The sequence below is a fragment of the Nomascus leucogenys genome, chromosome 20 (assembly GCF_006542625.1).
Source record: "Nomascus leucogenys isolate Asia chromosome 20, Asia_NLE_v1, whole genome shotgun sequence".
NCBI lineage: Eukaryota > Metazoa > Chordata > Mammalia > Primates > Hylobatidae > Nomascus > Nomascus leucogenys.
In genome coordinates this window covers 3,644,081-3,665,022 of record NC_044400.1, presented here as the reverse complement: position 1 = coordinate 3,665,022, position 20,942 = coordinate 3,644,081, and the positions used below count along the sequence as shown (strand labels likewise).

At 35.5% G+C, this 20,942-nt stretch overlaps 1 protein-coding gene across 9 annotated transcripts in view; it reads left to right on the top strand.

Annotated features, from left to right (window-relative positions):
* MBD5 (methyl-CpG binding domain protein 5) overlaps positions 1-20,942 on the top strand; it is a 466,846-nt gene that overhangs the window by 425,227 nt on the left and 20,677 nt on the right. For 5 of the 9 annotated variants that reach the window (XM_030801005.1, XM_012502548.2, XM_030801006.1 and 2 more), the window contains 3 exons: positions 11,411-11,737; positions 14,043-14,251; positions 17,650-18,858. In XM_030801005.1, the coding sequence (XP_030656865.1) occupies positions 11,411-11,737; positions 14,043-14,251; positions 17,650-18,858 (1,745 nt within the window). Of the gene's footprint in view, positions 1-11,410; positions 12,437-14,042; positions 14,252-17,649; positions 18,859-20,942 lie in introns of all 9 variants that reach the window. The other 4 variants (XM_030801003.1, XM_030801001.1, XM_030801002.1 and 1 more) reach the window with 2 other exon arrangements.

The window sequence follows — 20,942 nt, the reverse complement described above, 5'->3', positions numbered from 1 at the left end:
TGAAGAACTATTCAATGATCTCTTATGTTAAATATATATATATATATGGTTTAGAAGATATCTGAAATTATTAGTGCCTTCTTGATATTCTTAGTTTAAAGAATCTCATGAAACTTTATTTTTTATGTGTCTAACAGTATACTTATCCCATAGGGGGCTTCCAGCTTTTCACTCATTCATCATATTTCTTTTTAGATAACTCGATACAAATGAAAATTTTATTTTATGTATTTAGCAGAAAAGTTACACAAAGTTCATAACTATTTAAAAGTACACCATATTTATTGAGCATATCTTAAATAATTTTGATGAGACATTTTTAGTCTCATTGTATTATACAGTTTTGATATCCCCTACTTCAGTTTACTTCATTTCAGGTCTGAGTTCATGTGCAAAGTGTATGTATTTCATTGATGTATTTCAATTTATCTATAACGGAAAAAACCAACATTTACTTATATTCTTGTTTCTTCTGATGGTCAAGGTTAGACTTATTTAATACTGTTTTGGTCATTTATTTTTTTTGTTTCATGTATCTTTGTAACACATCTGACCTGTACTGTTACTGCTGGGGGTGTCAAAGCATATAGGTTAAAAATTTATTAGTGTCAGAAAAGTGTTAGCATATAAATAGCTAAAAAGGATAAGGATACATGTCTAATAATGATATGAATATGACCAACTAGTGTAAACTAACAGGAAGTATGTGCTTAATAAAAATCTAAGTATGAATTTTTAAAGTATTAAACCTAATAAAATTAAATACTAATTAATGTGCATAGGTCTGATGTGCAGCTGGTTATGAAAACGGATTGATTTACTAATGAACGTAACTCTTTTGATGAGCTAAATATTGAAGCAGTCTCTAATGCCATGTTTCTTTCTGCCATGTAGTGAACTGTGTCAACTGAATGTACCATCACTGTAATTGCCTAGCCTAAATATCTGTTTACACTGACATTTATTCATTCATCAAATAACCATTGAGCCTTAAAGGCAGGCATTCAGAATGAGACAGTAAATGATAGTCACAGCTATCCCTGTAGGAGTATTACTGAGTATTTCTATGATACCAGAAAGACATTAGAAGAAAACCACATTTTATTCTTAAAATGTTGCTATAGCTATCTATCATCAAGTACCTATTATGTACCAGGTGATTTCCCTATATTATTTCTAATCTGTGCGGTTTTCTAAAGTATAAAGTATTATTGTTCAATTTTACAGATCAGGAGGCTGAGGCTAAAAAAACTTAAGTAACTGTTCCATATCGTATGTAACTGAATCAGGATTTGAACTGAGGTTCATCTGATTCTAAAATCCATTTTCCTCCCAGCTGCATAAATTCATCTGAAACATTTAGTGCTCAAAAGTATTGTGTTCCCTTTCAAAATCTTTTAAAATGTTCAATAGATAATGAATTAAATCACATTAATGCATGTTAAAAGCCACATTTGTTAACTATTGATATACTTCAGATGAAAGTCAGTTATTTTTGCCAATATTATAGCAAATATGACTAGAATTTTTATGTCAGTGCAGAAGAAGAAATACCCAAAATGTCAAGAAAACTGCCCCTTGTTAGTGAATCACATTTGGTAACCTTTCTTTTAATTAAGTATCACCTCACTCAAATTAGAATGGGTTTCCTAGTAGGTGACGTGTCAGTAGGCCTTTAAAAGGATGTAGATGCTAGTCATGTCATTCCAAGCATGGTAGCACAGTGAGGATGAAAGAAACCAACAGGTAACGTGGTCCAACTGTACTCTGTGGTTACAGAGCTTAGACACAACTCAGGTGACTTCTTGCTCAATCCAGTACCTTTTTCCACTCTTCTAAGTAAGAGTTCAAAAATATTACCTTAAGACATTAACAAGATAAGAAATAACTTCCTCTGAAAAATGCTTAGTTCCATTGGTCATCTATTTTTAAATCTTCTTTTAAGGAGAGTCTTCCTATGCAAAACAATCCAAATATTGATTTTTAGGCCTGTATGTGAATTCTATGGGGTGCATTTAAAACACACAACTTAAGTATGGGAATTGAAGGCAAAGCTAGTAACAAAATCAGATAAAAGATATTAAATACTTTGAAGAATTTCTAAAACTTATGAATATACAAGGCTTTATTAATTCTACTTTGTGTTTTCAAGTTGCCTTTCCACTAAAGCTTCAGAATACTTTGCATTTTAAAGTTTACAGTTTTCCACTGGCTTTTTCAATATCAAATTACAGATAAAGTTTAATATTTCCATGTAACAGACTTAGAAACTGACCAGTAGGATACTTGGTGACATTCCTCAAGTTGTAAAGCAAATCTCTGTTGGATCTGGCAACCAAATCCCAAAGTTCCCAATCTCAGTCCATACACTCAAACTGCCAAATGCAGGTATGTTCTGGAAATCCATCAGTAGTAGACATTTAAAGCAACTTTCCATTTTTAAAGAGAGATGCATTTCAGCATGTGAGTAGCTATAGCACATGTCCTATAATATTATGACTTAAGGAAGACTCCAAAATCAAATGCCCTTGCCTGGCAAACTTCAAAATGCCCAGGCCTCTTTAGGCCTCTGACTACTGCACACCTGCTTACCAGATAACAACAATACATGCCAGTAACCCAAGCCTCTGCAGAGGACTTAGCCCTGTTAATATCCACACAATGACCCATCCTTTCCTTTGCCCTGCAGTATTTCACAATTTTCAAAGAAGGAAAAAGATTTAGATTATTCTGCCAACATACTTACTAGCAACTCTACCTTCTTCCAATATGATAAAGTCATTAAGTCATTCAACACAACATAACTTTTTTCACTTTAAAATGACTTTTATGTTCTCTTATTTTTTCCTAATAAAAAAAACATTTAATCAGCTCTTTAAACATATGAAAATTTAATCCTCTGAGGGGACACAGTATGGGTTTGTGCCAGAAGAGAAAATAATTCAAACATTTATTTGCCTTAACTCTAAAAGATATACATGACAAGAATATAAATAAGCCTACAAATAAATGTTCTTGAGTATTTATATACTTATATTTTTTTAACTGCAAAAGGAAGTTTTCTTTCATCACAAAATACATTTGATTGAAACTCAGGACAGCCATTAATATGGTAGGTATAAGACAATGAAATAGTGAGACCACAAAAGAACACTTTGGGTAAACGACTACAAAGTAATGAGTTTGGTTTTTATGTCCTGTTTGTTCATTTGTTCTTGGAACATAGCAGTAAAGAAAATAAAGGGAGTTGTCATCCCTGTTTTTTCTAGATGAAGCTACAGGGGCAGAAAGATTAAGGGATAAAAATGCTCAAGGGTGGATTATACTATAAAGTATCCTTCTCAGGAGTTGAGAGGTTTGTATAGAAATAATTCAGTGTTGTATAGGTTAATGTAGACTGAAGAAAGAGGAAGAGCCTCCTTGAAGGCTGTGACTGAATAAATATGAGTTGCTAGTGAAAGTATTTTCACTCAAATTTTTCAATGCTTAGATTTTATCCCCCATCTGATGCACAAAGTTTATAGTTTAAAAATTGTCCTCTGCACTTGTTTTTTAACCAAACAACAGAGCTATACTAAATTCTGGATTGTGTGCTTAAAAATCTATGTCTACCATTTTAGTAAATTTTTGCCAAATGAGCCATTTATTCTTTGCTGTAAGATATTCTTAATATAGTCAACGCCTTGTTTAAGAAGGTCTCCTAATATCAGGGTTACACCACTTATTTTGTTTACGTATTCCAGGTTTAACGTTTCCTTGTATTAAAAAAAAAAAGGAGTTAAAATATGTTCAGCTGTAGACGTTGAGTCTGTGTAATCAAAGGTGATAACAGAACTCAGAGTGGTGATATGTTTGCTGATTCAGTGATCTATTTTGTTCCTTTCAAGAAATAAATTGTCCCAGTGTGCAAATTGGGAGAATTTTATTCCATTACAATACATTGAGCTCACTTATAAAGCCACTAGAAATCCTTCAGTTCTCTAGAAGATGCCTAAGCTATTATTTACTAAAATCAAGTGGTCCAAAAAACATTTACACAGTTACAAAACGTACCCAGATTCTATGGAGTAATGTTAATTCTACAATGTTTGAGTCATAAAAATAATGCTAAAAAATATTCCTATGGTGTCATCAAAATGGATTTCATTTTTTCATGCATATAGAACTAAATAATTCAAATCACAAATAAAATTCTTACCTTCTAGGAACTTCTATCAAACAACATTAACGCCAGCCAAGCCAAGAGTAAAGTAAAAATTATGTCTAAGCCTTATACTACTTGCAAATTCAAAGTCACAACTCACCTTTTTACAGATGAAAAGTGGAACTAGACAACAGAAGTCTGAAGGAGTTGCTGAGGTATTCCTGGGGTTGGAGCTAGTCCAGGAAGTCCGGAGTATCTATCCAAGACCCATGGGCACAGGTATAGGAGAGAGTATTCATCACAGATATACTAGAGCAGGGCTCCTGTGCTGCATAACTCCACAGGGACCCCTTTCTCACTGTAGCCTGATAAATATGCTCCCTAGAGCACAGCTCCATAGACCATCTCCTACAGAGTTGAGCAACTCAGAGGCCTGATCCTAAAGCAGTATTTTTCAACTTTTTAAAATTCTTCCCACAATAGGAAATTAACTTGCATTACAGTCCATTAGATATACATTTATAATGTGTAACAAAAAGTTTCATGAAACAAATACTTATTACATGTAATAACTTCTGATGTTTTTTATCCCATTCTATTTTATCTTATTCTATTTGGTATTTTTTAATAACAGCCACGACTCACTGAAATGATTTTAATCACTCGCAAAACAGATCATGACCTAGCACTCACATATATAAGCTAACAGAAAGAGCTTCCACAAAATACTACCCTAGCTGTGCGGTGTTCTTTACATTTCCTTTTCTATTTCATTTATCAAAAATATGCCAGTTGGGGCACACTAAATTGATTTTGCAGCTCACTAATAGATCTCAATAATGTTTTAGAATATCCATGAGATAATTAATTCAGCAAATATTTATTGAGCACCTAGGATGTGCTAGGCACTGTTTTAGCACTGCAGATAAAACAGGGTACAGTAGAAGGATACAAAGCTAAGCATATTCATAATGTAGAAATTCAGCCTGCTCTGCTCATTAAACAAAATGAGATAAGACTTCCAAATGGAATACTGATGAAACGTTTTAACTATTAGGTACTGTAGTGCACATTCAGAGAACAGAAATTCTACCAGCGAGAGACTTATACTCTTCTCAACATTTGTTTTCTCACAAATATTAAGAAAAATGTGATAAAAGAGGCATTTGTTAAAAAAAAAAAAACCTATTACTTGAGTAAACTGAAAAATCCCAAGCATTTTAAAGTTAATTCCAACAGTTTTCAGAGTAATTATGTGTCTTAAGAAAGGAAACAAAACATGATTACGGTGTGGGGGTGAAGGAAAAAAACAAACTCTTTTTCTGACTCCATCACCACCATGAGACTGAAAAGACTGATCCCCTTGACAGTCATAACTACACAGACATCATATTTCAAGATTCAAGCTGCATCCCTTCTGCTGCTCTTTTCTCCTCCCCGTCCTCTTGGCCCCGTCGAGTGTGAAGAGCACTTCCTCAATTACTGCCATAGCTGCCTTTCCCATCTTCTCTACCTTCTCCTAAGTCCTTTGGTTTGGGGCCCCTTCCTCCCTCCCTTGAATAGAACAAAGTAGCCTCTAGTCCCTAAGATTTCCTTTCTATTGCTGATAAAAGAATGTTAACAATTTACATCAGAATCCAGAGCACAAAGATAGAGATTTGATGTCTTTTTGTAAATACACATTACCATTCCCTCTTACTGAAGCTTGAGAAAATAAAGTCTCATAGAAAGATCTAGTATTCTCATAAAAGTTATCTTTCAATTTATTATTGTTATCATTAAAAATCAGTCCTTTAAATATAGAGGAGAAAATTTCACTATTTCAATGGGATCGAAAAGTGAATTATATTTATTGGACTCACTAAGCCATGGTATTTTCTCGTATCTCTACAAGCATTCATTTTTATTAAGGATTACCATTGTCCCTGTTTGCAATGCAAGTACACTTACCAAAGCAAATGATAAAGGTCAGATGGTGAAGGCATACACATTCTATATGACTTATTTCTTAGGTTCTTGAATTTTATAGATAAAAATCAGTGTTTGGGCATATTAATTTAGAAAAGGTTTCTTAGCATAAAGTAGTATTTGTTCAAAATTAGAGCTAAACAAACTGGTATAAGGAGGTTTTAAAAATACTTCATTGGTCTCTTTGATATGAGCTTTATATTCTACCTTCTACACATCCAAAGACATGTATAACAATATTATTAATATTTAAGAGACAGCCATATAAGAGTTTAGCACAATACAAACAATGATCAGGAAGAAGAGAAACGAATCGAAGGAGGTAGACATTAACTTTGTTTTGAAAAGTAGTTTTAAAAATGAGACAGATAAAACATGTCAAGGATTAAATTAATATTAGGAAAATATCCTTTAAAATTTACTCACCCTATTTCCATGTACACACATATATGCATATACATATATCATGAATTATAACTGTGTGCAGAATACTGTTTACATACAGAAATTTGTCTGGGCCAGGCGCAGTGACTCACGCCTAAAATCCCAGCACTTTGGAAGGCTGAGGCAGGCGGATCACAAGGTCAGGATTTCGAGACCAGCCCGGACAATACGGTGAAGCCCTGTCTCTACTAAAAATACAAAAGTTAGCCGGGCGTGCCTCAGGAGGCTGAGGCAGGAGAATCACTTGAACCCGGGATGCGGAGGTTGCAGTAAGCCAAGATCGCATCACTGCACTCCAGCCTAGGCAACAGAGTGAGACTCCATCTCAAAAAAAAAAAAAAAAAAAGAAAGAAAAGAAACCTGTCCTACTGGGTAAGCTACCACTGTCATTTCCTCACTGGACTAGACTGTCTTAATCTCTGGGTGTCTAAGCATGAGATCTCACACCAAAGTTTGTTTGGGTGGCTTTCCAGTCTTCTCTCCTACGCTTGAAAAGCAACAGAGACAATGAGAAAAAGAAAGTATGCCAGTTCATGGTGCTGCTGGCCGGTGTGAAATAATCATTTTTGCCCAGTGAAGGACTTCTCCAACTTACTAACTTGTTCCAGGATCCCAGCTGCCTTTTGGTTATTTAACTGGCAGACATGTAATGAATGATTTGCTCTTTAAAAGTCTCAGCGACTGTCCTTTTTATTTGATTAAGCACAAAATATCTTGGCTACAAAAACAAAACAAAAAAACAGCTTTAACAAAACATTTTTCCCCACGGTTTAACAGACCATAGGGTTTTTGTGCAGAACTATGAAATACGTTCACCAGAGACTGCCTATTCAAGATTAAGTGGTTCAGAAATAAGCAATTTCCAAATTTCCCTCCATCTATAAAATTTCATACAAATTCAGGGTCCTCTTTGAATGACTGTAAGCATGAGTGAGTAACTTTAAGAACTCAGAGTAATTTGGGATAGACCTCTCCCTCTGTGGGGTGATTTCAATTTCTTGAAATATCTGGAAGCCTTCTTAGGTAATTTGTCATCTTGCACCCATCTCCTTTCCAATGTCCCTTATCTCCTGGCATTGGACTAATACACTGAAGAGTTCATTTTCACTTTCTCCACAAACGAGTGATATTCTTTCCCTTTGTTCACAAATACACCAACACATAGCATCAAACTACCTACTTCTAAAGGTTGAGTGCAAGTTTTATGATTTTACAATATTTTTAATACCAAGAAATATTTTTTGAATGCCACTCATGTGTCAGAGATTGTGTTAGGTCTTGGAAATACAGCGATAAATAAGAAATGATTTTTGTCTTTAATGGTTTAGAAAGATGATTTCAAATGTCTTTACTGCTTATCTAAGGCAGCAGGTTCGACCATGGGTAGGAGGAGCCAGAAGCATAGGGAAACCTCACAATATTTTCAGTCATATTTCTTTGTTTTGGGGAAACACAGGACTCTTCATTACCTTCCATCTACTTTATCACCTTGTCTTTGTTTTTTTTTTTTTCATCATCTTGCTTCTGCATAGAGGACCTTTTTATTTCCTTTTCATCTCTCAAATTCCAGATCAAATGTTATACCACTTGACTAGTTTTCCCTGACATGTTCAGTTTTATAGTGGTCTCCTTGTTATACACCTGTTATACCTCTTAGCATATTGCCTTATAGTTATACTAGCAATGTAAGAAAAGAGCTTTACATTTTTCTAGTTCATAATAAACTCTGAATAAATATATATTTGAGAGAAGAAAAAGACAGAGAGATTTCTGTGTTTATTTCTTTACCTAAACTCTTAGTTCCTTCAGGAAAGAACAAGGGCTTTTTTAAAAATTTTATTTTCATAGTTAGTTCTATTGTCCAGCAGAATGCACCTGTTTGTTGAATAGATTTGTTGAAAATTTAAAAAACTATACCTTCATCTTCGTACTACATTTAAGAAGCTTGTGTTATTCACTACTTTCTTGATGGTAAGATAAAAATATACCCAGAGTATCTATACTTTGCTTCTTCAAATTCTTCAAGAATATTTAGAGAACTTTTATGTTATCCAAAAATGGCTACTTCCTTGAATCATAAATGTGGATACTTGTCTGTTGCAAAATAAAGATTAAAAATTATAATAATATCTAAGGAAAGCCTACATCTACAAAGCCTTGCCGTGTACATTCTAAAGCATTTTGAAAATGTGTTCTGCCTTTGGTTAGAAAAATTGTGATCTCTACATCTAAATATGTCATTATTATTTAGCGCAGAGGAAAACTTGCCACAGATAGTGCCACAAGTAGTGATTACCAGTAAATAAGACTTTTTATTTAAACTCTTAAAAATATTTGTAAAGGTTTAATAAAAGTTTAAAAAAATTTTAAACGATGGTGTCCAAATGGAAATAATCCATAGTATCTATGGAAATAGCAGCAAGATTTAAGAAGCAATTAAATGTTTAAGGTTTTGATTATTTTGTAACAAATCTGAATTAGTATTTAAAGAATTGTATACTATATGCCTACTTCAGCATTTGGTATGTTTTCTTACCCTACTCTTGGTGAATGTGGTCATTATTTCATAAATATTTATATATTTTCAAAGAGGGGATTTTAAGATCTCATTCTTTAAAACACTGAAAACTTAAAAAAAAATAAAGGCAGACCATGACAGCCAGGAAAAATGGCAAATCCTTGCTATAGGGATATTCTGTAAAGTGTGTTGGATGTGCAGATTTGTACTTACTACTATTACCACAGCACCACTACTATGACTACTAATGTCAATAATAATGATAACTCCTTTTATTTTTATAGACTTTTACATATTTGAGAACTTTTGCTTCCCTTTCTTTGATTCTCAAAATAATCATGCCAATTATGAAATTTTTTCTAAGGAAAAAGTTCAAAGGTAGCAAAGTATCACATGTAGAAGGATATTTATCCCTGTATTATCTATAATGATGAGAAACCAAAACATGAATACCAGACTTTATCAGAGTGGTTCAATACATACAGTAAATACATACACTACACAGTTAAAATATAAAGTCTATTTATCAGAAAGGAAAAATCCTTGTGTTATTCTATTAGGTGAAAACAAGAAGAATATAAAATTATATTCATATTACTGTTACAACTATGGAAACATTTCTGTGTATTTGGATGAAGCCTCAATGGTAACATGATAAAATGTAAAGTTTTTTAGGATAGCATGGCATAGCATAGCCCAAAATGTTTGAGTTGTTTTAGATTTTCAGTGACACTGGAGTTGTTCATTATGCCATATATGTGTTTAGTTTTTAAATAAAACTAAATGTGTATTCTTAAAATATTTGTCAACTGCATGTATTACATAAAACAATGCATTTACAATAGGGAAAGACCATTTACAAAACAGTGATTATAGGTTCCTTTCAATAGATGTGGTTTTCACCCTATCTACCTCACCCCTTGTGCATCTGGACCACCAGGGGTGATTTCAAAGAATACTACTGCCCAGGCTATACCCCGAGAGATGAGTTTTCAGCGGGTCTGGGTTAGGGCCCAGGTATTGGTTTGTTTTTGTTTTTTAATTTCTCCAGATAATTCTGTTGCACAGCTTGGGTTGAACATCACAAAAACAGTTACAAATAAGTAAAATTTTATCTTTTATCTTTTCAGATATTAAATTCCCAGAATTTTCATCTCTAGTGTAAGACTTTTAAGAATAAGAATGCTGTTTAAGACTGGTCTAACTTAAAAAATCATGAATACAAAGTATCTTTATGCAATCAGAATGGTAAAGATTCTTAACTATTGTTTTTATTCATTGTCAAAAATAATGATAAATAGAGTATTGGTGAGAGAAATGAACACTGTCTTCCACTGCTTATAGGAATGTAAATTAAGTGTGTATTGATCAACTTCACAGGAGGGTAGTTTGACAATATGTATTCAAAGCTTCTAAAATATGTAAACACTTTTGTCCCTGGAATTTCACTTTTAAGAATTTATCCTTAGAAAATAATTAGGTGAACTGGCAAAGAAGTGTTAATAAGAATATTTGTCACAGTGTTGCTTACAATAGTAAAAGATTGGAAATAATAAAAAAGCTCATGACTGTGGATTGATTAAAGTACAGTATCTCATACATGATACTGATAAAATGGTTCTGTAGCTATATATAAGCTAACATGAAATGATAATCACAACATATTGATAAATAAAACTATAAAATAACATTATAGCATGATTCTATTTTTAAAAAATATATGTAACATATATATGCATATGCATGCCTGCATATGTATAGACATGCAGGTAGAAAAAGCCTGGAAAGCTATAAACTAAAATATTAATAGTTAATCTTCATAGGTACTTTTTATTTTCTGCTTTATATTTTTATGTGCATTCTACTTTTGTGGGTTTCTTTTCACTAAAAGGAAGTATTAGTTTTATAAATAAAGACAAGTAACTTTTTTAATGAAAAAACTTTTTAAATAAAACTATTACTTTTATCTACCCAACTGAATGAAGAACATGGATTCTCCCATCTTCCCCTTTCACTTGTCTGCCTGTGAAAAACAAGCTATTTGATAGTCAGCAACAGCTATTTCTTTTTTTAAACCCCCCACCTCTCCTGCCACCACAACCCACCAGCTATTTCTCAGTAAAACTTCTTCAATATATTTATTTTCAAAAGCATACATTCTAAACTTAAGTCCCATTAACAGATGTCAAGTGATCTGATTACAGTTAATCTAATTACAATCAATGAAGGTGCCATGTAACAAATAAATTTAAATTTATGTTAATGCATTTTTATGCCTAGTCTCACATAACATTCATGATTAATAACTGGGTCTTTTTTTTTTTTTTTCATTTTAGGTAGTTCAGGACCATCATCCTCCATAGCCATAGCGGGCACCAACCACCCTGCCATCACAAAGACAACATCTGTTCTTCAAGATGGCGTCATAGTCACCACCGCAGCTGGAAACCCACTGCAGAGTCAGCTACCCATTGGGAGTGATTTTCCTTTTGTTGGCCAGGAGCACGCACTTCATTTTCCATCCAACAGCACTTCAAACAACCATCTTCCACACCCCTTGAACCCCAGCCTCCTCAGTTCTCTACCTATCTCTTTGCCAGTGAATCAACAGCATCTCCTAAACCAGAATCTATTAAATATCCTCCAGCCTTCAGCAGGAGAAGGCAAGTCTGAGATCAACCTCCACCCTTTAGGTTTTCTCAACCCGAATGTAAACGCTGCTTTAGCTTTTCTCTCCAGTGACATGGATGGGCAGGTATTGCAGCCTGTTCACTTTCAGCTCTTAGCAGCCTTGCTTCAGAACCAAGCCCAAGCAGCTGCCATGCTTCCCCTGCCATCTTTCAATCTGACCATCTCAGATCTTTTGCAACAGCAAAATACCCCTTTACCCTCATTAACACAGATGACAGCCCCACCAGACCATTTGCCAAGCAATCAGTCAGACAACAGCCGAGCTGAGACCCTTTTAACCAGCCCCATGGGGAACCCTTTACCAAGCTTTGCAAGCAGTGACACTACTTTTAACCCCCTGTTCCTCCCAGCTGTCAATGGGGCCTCAGGATTAATGACCTTGAATCCCCAGCTGTTGGGAGGTGTCCTGAACTCGGCATCGGCCAACACCGCTAATCATCCAGAGGTTTCCATAGCAACCTCCTCCCAGGCAACCACTACCACAACCACTACATCATCAGCAGTGGCAGCACTGACTGTCTCAACACTTGGTGGGACAGCAGTGGTGTCAATGGCAGAAACATTGCTGAATATATCTAATAATGCTGGGAATACACCTGGTCCAGCTAAACTCAACAGTAACTCTGTGGTGCCACAGCTACTTAACCCTCTACTGGGGACAGGTCTACTTGGTAAGTTAAATTTTTTCACAAATTTTTTACAAAAGAAACGTTTTTCTAATTCTATTTTCTCCTTTTTAAAAACTCCATTTTGTCACACTATTTTTAAAAATGTTTTTGTTATGTCACAGCTTGCTTAAGGAACTAAATGTAACACCCACACACAACCATAGTTATACAAACATGAGTGACTTTTTCCTTTTTCCCCTATTCTAGCAATACTAAATATCATTTTAATCTGCTTTCTCTTCTAATTCTGATGCCACCTAAACCTAACCTACCCATCACCTCTTAAACCAAGTAGAGTCTCATTTTTCAAATAATAAAGCACAGGTACCTCTTAAAAATCACTTTTATTTGAATTTTAGTTGGTGTGGCATCACAGGGTTAGTATGAGCAGCTGCACTGTGGATGGAAACAGATTGAGAAAGTGTTTTCCAGGTGAACCCTAAATAAACAAAACTAAATGCTTGTCTAGCAAAACAAGAAACAAGATGTAAAAACACGCGAAGCTAAAGTTTGCCCAAGTTCAAGGGAACAGACAGCCCCTCTAGCTGCTACTAGATTTCCTCAGTCAGTATTATTTTTTTGACCTTTGTGGCTTAAAAACAAAGTTTTTCATCTATATTCTCCTATCACAAAATAGTTCGAAAATAATGCCAGGTATATTTAACTGATGGATATCGGTAACTATAATATAAAGTGTAGGGATGGTGTCCATGAAGTCTAGAAACAGGGAAATGTACATGATGATGTCAGTGGCATCTTCAAGGTGTAAAAAATAATTTGTTTATTATTTATGTTTTTTTGATTTTATGGATGCCTTTATAATATAGTATAATTAGTTCTATTTGGCATTGAAATCTTTGTAGTTAAATGACCTACAAAGCATTACAGATTTACATGTTTCAAGTTACAAGACAATTTCTATGACATTCTCCTCAAGAGAATGTCAGAGTAATTTCAAAATAATTTTGAATTTTGAATATAAGTTTAGTTATTAATCCTACTGATTATATAATATTTATTTTGAATGATTACAACAATGAATTCTTTTGTGTTGTTAGCTTTCTTTTCCATTTTAATTTTAGGTGACCAACCTTCTACTGCAAAACAAAATGCACATTTCTAAACCAAATCAATTGTTTGATGTGGTATCTATTGATGATTATGGCTTGAGAACTAAATTTTGTAAACAAGGCCTGATCAGGCTCACTTATTTTGATTATCTGGTCAGGTACTTACAATTGCTAAAACATTATAGGACTAATTTCAACTTTTAATTTTAGGTGCTCTAAAATAGATCTAAAATCTAAAAATAGATCAAGGAATCATATGACACTGCAGCTCAATATATAAGGACTGCTTAATGAATAGAGCAAAAACTAAGTCGTCTTTCCATGATATAAAATTTAAAAACTAATTATGCAAGATAAAACTAAATAATAAAGCTACTCTTTCCTTACCACTTAGTAAGACTCTCAGAAGTAAAAACGGAAAGCATTACCCAAGTAAGCATAGCACTTAGTTTCTGTTTCAGGAATTCTCAGGTACAAAGAGAGGCATAGAATCTCCGAAGAATCACATTTATTTATATTTTATGTTTTTCAAACTGTAGGTGATATGTCATCAATAAACAATACTTTGAATAACCATCAACTGACTCATCTACAGTCGCTGTTAAACAACAATCAGATGTTTCCTCCAAATCAGCAACAGCAGCAACTTCTCCAGGGGTACCAGAATCTCCAGGCATTCCAAGGACAGTCCACAATTCCTTGCCCAGCTAACAATAACCCCATGGCTTGTCTGTTTCAGAACTTTCAGGTACTCTCCTCCCCTGTGTCACTTTAGAAGAAAACAATGTTTGGGTTTGTTTAAACACTTAATTTGGGGGAAACGGTGAAAAAAGTAGGTTATGTGCCCTTTCACCTCTATTTACTGGTATTTCTCAATCATGAGTATTGTTAAACATTCCAATCTTTTGTGTGAAGGTTTTCTTTTTTTAATTTTGTCTGAAGTATCTCAGCAGTTCTTTTGGAGCTGTTAGTAAAAACTGATCGTGTGACCCTCATAAGCCCTTTTGTCATTTCTCATTGTTCTCATGACTGAGACTCACCTCCCTTGCATGCCCACCTGTCCGCCCTCTCCAGCCTCAGCTCTCACCACTCTTCCCCTGGCTTCAGCCACATGGTATTTCTTTAGTTCCACGAAGTGAATAAATTCCTGCTAGGTTGAGGAAGTAGGTGGAAAGAGTAACACTAAATCCACATAGGAAGAAAATATGGACTTTTTAAAAATAATCTTGGGGTAGAGAAGGCTCTTTCAGCATGACAGAAAACCAAGGCAGTCAAAAGGAAAAGTAACAAATTTGAACACATAAAAATTTAAACTCTCTGTATGATCAAGGGTATTCTAAACAAAGCTAAAGACAAATGACAACCTGGCAGAAAATATTTTCCTAATACATACTAAATAATTAACACCTACAATGTAAAAAGAGCTACTATAAATCAGGAAGAAAAAGGATAATTGATTAGAAAAGAATTAGCAATAGATATGAACAGACAATTCACAGAAATTGAAAGATAAAGTATTAATAAACATGAAAATAACAATCAGAGTTATATAAATTATCACACTAATGTGTCCATCAGATTGATGATATCCATTGCTGACAAGGATTCTCTCAGATTACTGTTGGTCTGATTATATGCTGATACAGTCCTTTTGGAGGGTAATTTGATAGCATATCAGATTTTTAAAATATCTTTTGACCAGAAGTTCAGCTTCTATGTATTAATATCTCATTTTAGAGAAATCTTCAAATGTGAACAAACAAGCACATAGCAAAATGTTCAGTGCAATATGATTTGTGGTGTCAAAAATTATGAACCACTCCATCAGTAGAGAAATAGTTAAGTATATTATGGTACAGTATATCCATCTACCCGGTGGTTTAGAAAATTAGGTAGACTTATATAATCTGATATAGAAAGATCTGTAAGACTGCAAGACAAGACTCCAGTGCTATAGTCATATGCTAAAGGAAAGACCCAGAAAAGTGGAACATCTTTATGTTCAAGGGATAATAAATAAGGCAGGATTCCTGAGGAGGGGGTATGGGATCCAGAATCTAGTACCATCCCATTTAGGTTGAAAGAAAGAAGGAGGGGAGCAAGGAAGGGAGGTAAGAAGGATGCACTCCAGTGCTGGTTAGTTCTAAGAAAGGAAATAGGACTGGAGTTTAGGGTGAGAAACTGTGAGTTTGGGTGAGAAGTAATGATGAAGAAAACTTGTATCTTTATGATAATATATGTATCTTCCATAGTAAAATACTTTAGAAAGGAAGAGGAAGTGCTCAACCGTGTCACTGAGAAAAAAGGTAAGATAAAGCCTGAAGAGAATCCATTAGATTTAGCAATTAGGACATCATCAGTGACTTAGTGGAATGCAGTTTTGCTGGAGTGGTGAGAGCAGGACGCAGATGGCAAAATGGAGGAACAGTGAATGGGAGGTTAGGAATTAAAGAGTATAGACTAAAGAAGTAGATTATAGCTGTTCTTGACACACACACACACACACACACACTACCACTATATGAGATGATAGGCTAATTTGTTTCACTATAGTAACCACTTTACCATCTGTATACGTATTCCATACATCATGGTGTTAACTTCAAATACACACAACAAAATTTATTTTTGAAAAAACTTAACTTCGAAGAGCATAAGAGAAATAGGGCAGTGCCCCAGCAGGGGGTCGGGGGTAGGATGAATGCAAACTTTAAAATATGTAAGCCATGAACATAATCATGTGCTATAGGAAAGACCCAGAAAAGTGGAAGTAACTGAACATAAAGAAGGGAAGGTATAATAAATTAGACAGGATCCTTGAGGAAGGGGCTTGGGATTCAGAACACAAGTGGAGGGCACACCTTCAGAGAGCAGAAGGGACCCCTCATATGGGAAGCAGGACAGAGTTTAGGACAGGTATAGTTGCAGAGAAGTCTGTTGCCAGGGGGCAGGGAGCATCAGAGTATAAGAAATTGTGAGAAATCTTGCCTGATGGGCTTTATTTTCTCTATTACATAAGATCATCTACCAAGAATAGTCTGGGAGATGGTGAAGAAGTTCGTGAAGATTAGAATAGTTGTGGAAAATGATTGATAACTAACTAGAAGATCTAGGATTGATGGGCAGCAATAAGCCCTCAACTGAGGTTGGAAGCTACAAATTCCTACAGACAAATACTCAGCATCCTCACTGTAGATGTAGATACGGCAAGCAGTTGAATTGATCCAAGACTGGGATTTTGCCTGGTAGGTGTAGACAGGGTGATAATAGCAAGAGAGAGGCTGATGTGTCGACAGATCCCAGGTTCTGGATTAGCAGGGAAGGATGTAAAGAAAGAGAGAGATCATTGTGGAAAAAAATCTGAAAGTCCAAAGTATCAAGGGTCTAGAGCAGTAATTCTTAGATGGTGTGGGGGCGGGGGTGGGTGGTAAAATTAGAATAACCTTGGGCACTTTTTCAAACTGCCCTGATCCTTCCTGTACTGGAATTCTGATATGCTCCCCTGGTAAGTATGCTTTCCCTCCACCACTTTCCAATTGAGAATCACTTCTGCAGACAGCGATTGTCACTATTGACAGCATGGGGATGTGGCCTGAAAAGGTTGAGGAGCAGGTATTACTACCCCATCTGAAAACTAGTGTCATGTTATTGTTACGAAAGGAGTTTATATGTTTTTTTAAAAATTTTATATTGTATTTCACTTAGTTAAGTGGAAACATCAGTGAGTTAGAAATCATTTTCAAAATCTTTCTTCTTTGCTAATTTGATTACCTGTGACTTGACTCTTTTTGAATCCTAAATTGCAGAGACCTGTAATGACACTAAATGAATGGAGTCATCCCAACTTGAGTACGTTTTCTGTCCAGCTACCTCAAGTTTAATTTTTCTAGAGAGTGTTTCACAATGATGATTTTTTAAAATCTGTTGAATGATTTTAACCCAAGAAACAGCATGCAAATATAATCAAGACATAAAGCTTTCCTATATAAAGTGACTTTTTATTTCAATTTTTGAGTCTTGTTCTTTATATTTCCTTCCTTGTTATATTTGTTTGTCTTTTGGTAAATCTTAAAATTATAGTCTTTCTCTTTGCGGCCTTTAAAATTATTTCCCTTTCTCTCACTGCTTCCTGTCTATTTCTTCAAGGTGAGAATGCAGGAAGATGCAGCTCTCCTAAACAAAAGAATAAGCACTCAGCCTGGGCTCACAGCACTTCCTGAGAATCCAAACACTGCACTTCCACCTTTTCAAGATACACCTTGTGAGTTGCAACCGAGGATTGACCCATCTCTTGGTCAACAGGTGAAGGATGGCCTCGTTGTGGGTGGCCCAGGTGATGCTTCCGTAGATGCCATTTACAAAGCAGTTGTCGATGCAGCCAGCAAAGGAATGCAGGTTGTCATCACCACTGCAGTCAACAGTACAACTCAGATCAGCCCCATTCCAGCTCTGAGTGCCATGAGTGCCTTCACTGCCTCAATTGGTGACCCATTAAATCTCTCCAGTGCTGTCAGTGCGGTCATTCATGGACGGAACATGGGCGGTGTTGATCATGATGGTAGGCTGAGGAATTCAAGAGGGTCTCGGCTGCCCAAGAATCTAGACCATGGGAAAAATGTGAACGAAGCAGATGGGTTTGAATATTTCAAGTCAGCAAGTTGCCACACATCCAAAAAACAGTGGGACGGGGAGCAAAGCCCCAGAGGGGAGCGAAACAGGTGGAAGTACGAGGAATTTTTAGATCATCCAGGCCATATCCACAGTAGTCCTTGTCATGAAAGGTCCAACAATGTCTCTACACTGCCATTTCTGCCTGGGGAACAGCACCCAATACTGTTACCACCAAGAAACTGTCCAGGGGATAAAATTCTAGAGGAAAATTTCAGGTATAATAACTACAAAAGAACTATGATGAGTTTTAAGGAGAGACTAGAGAACACTGTGGAAAGATGTGCACACATTAATGGGAATAGACCTCGACAGAGTCGGGGATTTGGAGAGCTGCTAAGCACTGCAAAGCAAGACCTGGTCCTAGAGGAGCAGTCTCCAAGTTCCTCAAATAGTTTGGAAAATTCTCTGGTCAAAGACTACATCCATTACAATGGAGACTTTAATGCCAAAAGCATTAATGGGTGTGTGCCTAGCCCTTCAGATGCTAAAAGCATTAGTAGTGAAGATGACCTAAGGAATCCAGACTCCCCCTCTTCAAATGAATTGATACATTATAGACCAAGGACGTTCAATGTTGGCGACTTGGTCTGGGGCCAAATCAAAGGACTCACTTCCTGGCCTGGAAAATTAGTAAGAGAAGACGACGTTCACAATTCATGTCAACAAAGCCCCGAGGAAGGGAAGGTATACCAATCTTTATCCATTGTCAAATACTAACCTGTGTTCAGATATCAATTATTGGTTTTTGTTGTCATCACTTTGGATTCTTTGGATTTGAAATTAGGATTCTTCATGACTCATTGAGGTCTCACAAGCTTCTGGAGCATAAAATGAAGAGGGGATGGTTATAGTCAACAAAATGTCATATCAACAAGGGGTGAGTTGTAAAGCATTTATAGATCACACTAGGGCTCAGGGTGGCTGTAAGCCAGGAACCAGATTTCCAGAATTTGGTCAACTCTGCCTTCCCTCTCTACAGTTACCTAGTTCTTCATTTCATACACAGAGGAGGAAGGCAAGTGTCGATGACTGGGGAAAAAAATCTGGTAGCCTTTGGAGGTCCAGGAGTGTGGCAGGGGTAAGGCCCTCCCAGGCAACGGTTGCGCCAGGGGACGGCATCTCCTCCATGTGCTTACATGTGGCACACACAGCTGGGAAGGGGGTACAGTCTGGGTGGAGTTGCAGCCGTTTCTGGAAGCAGCAGGTAAAGTCTGAGTTCAGAATGATATCTCCTTTCAGGAAAAGTTCTGGGCCTTTAAAACACATGGAAATGTTTAACCTCATAGTCTGGTTCTACTTAACACAATTAGATCACATAAATTAAATGAAAGCTTCTCCATGAAACTACCGTTCAATTTAAAAGAAATTAGTAGGGGTCTTCTGTGCTTTTTTTTTTTTTTTCGGCCCTTACAAAAATGGTGGAATTGGCTCACTAGGCAAGAAATATGCAGTGTTTAAAGTAGATAGAAAAATTTATATCTGACCAAAAGGAGATAATTATGCACATTTCCCCGTATGATGAAAAACGTGTAATTTTTCATCTTCTTAGGTAATAGAAATTACTCTTACAGGTATATGTTATTCTCGTAAAGCGTATATTGTGTAAAGCGATTTCAACTGTGCTCAAACTTTCACTGGCACTTAGGTTTAATGACAGGAAACCAAAAGCATTTCTGCCAGCACAATAAAAGGATTGTCTTTCCCCAAATGACTAGGAGGCCCTAAAACCCTGCTCATAATGCCTAATATATACTTGTCAGGATACACTCTGGGCATAATGTTTGTACATTTGATAAGAAAATGAATTCCATACCCCTATTCACAAAATATTTTATTCTCTATTCTCTCTGAGATCAGACAAACATTCTTTAGGTTGAAAAACCTAAATATTTTTGACAGCTTATTCCAGAAATAATTAGAAACAGAAAAAGTGGGCTTTTATGATATAAATGGAACTGCTACAAATACAAGATGTAGACATTGAACTGTTTTACAGTGTCTGTGCAAACGAACTAAGTCTTTTTTATGTGCCATTTTACCAAAAGCTTAACTAAAAAAAAAGATTATGGCCTCCCTTCCCTGGAAACATTCTCCCTGTCCTAAATGCCTTGTCTAAATATCTTTTTATGCCCTTAGGAGAATAAAGGCATGTACTTTCAACACATTTCACACTAAACAATGGTCTAGATCTTCTGATTAATCTCTGCTCGAAAACTCCTGAGACTGAGGTAGTCACTGATGTTAGGAGAGATGTACTTTAAAAAAAAAAATGAAGAGAAAAATATTTTTCTTCACTTAAATAAGCAAAGTAGTATGTAGTATTCATTCCACTATAAAATAATATTTTTAAAATCCAGATTCTTCTTCCTTAATTTTGGCAGTAGATGAATTGTAATGGGAAACATAAAACTGTTGCTATAAATTCATATATTCCTCCTCTCACTGGCTGACCTTGTCATTTTGGATTCTCAAGTAAAAACCTTTATATCAAGATATACTATACACTAAAAGTATTTTTAGTAATTCAGAGAATTTAACTTAAACACACATTTAGAGGTGAAAAACTGAAAACATGCAATAAAATATTAATGATAATACATGGAACATTTATTTATCATTTAAAAAGCAAGGTATAACAGCCTTAGAAGCTCTAAGGACTCAGCATTTTTAAAAACTTCTGGTCTTTTCAGGACCTACCACACTTTTGCACATAAGTAAACTAAGTACTACTTCATAAACATTCTTTTTTCCTCTATAGTTCACAAAAC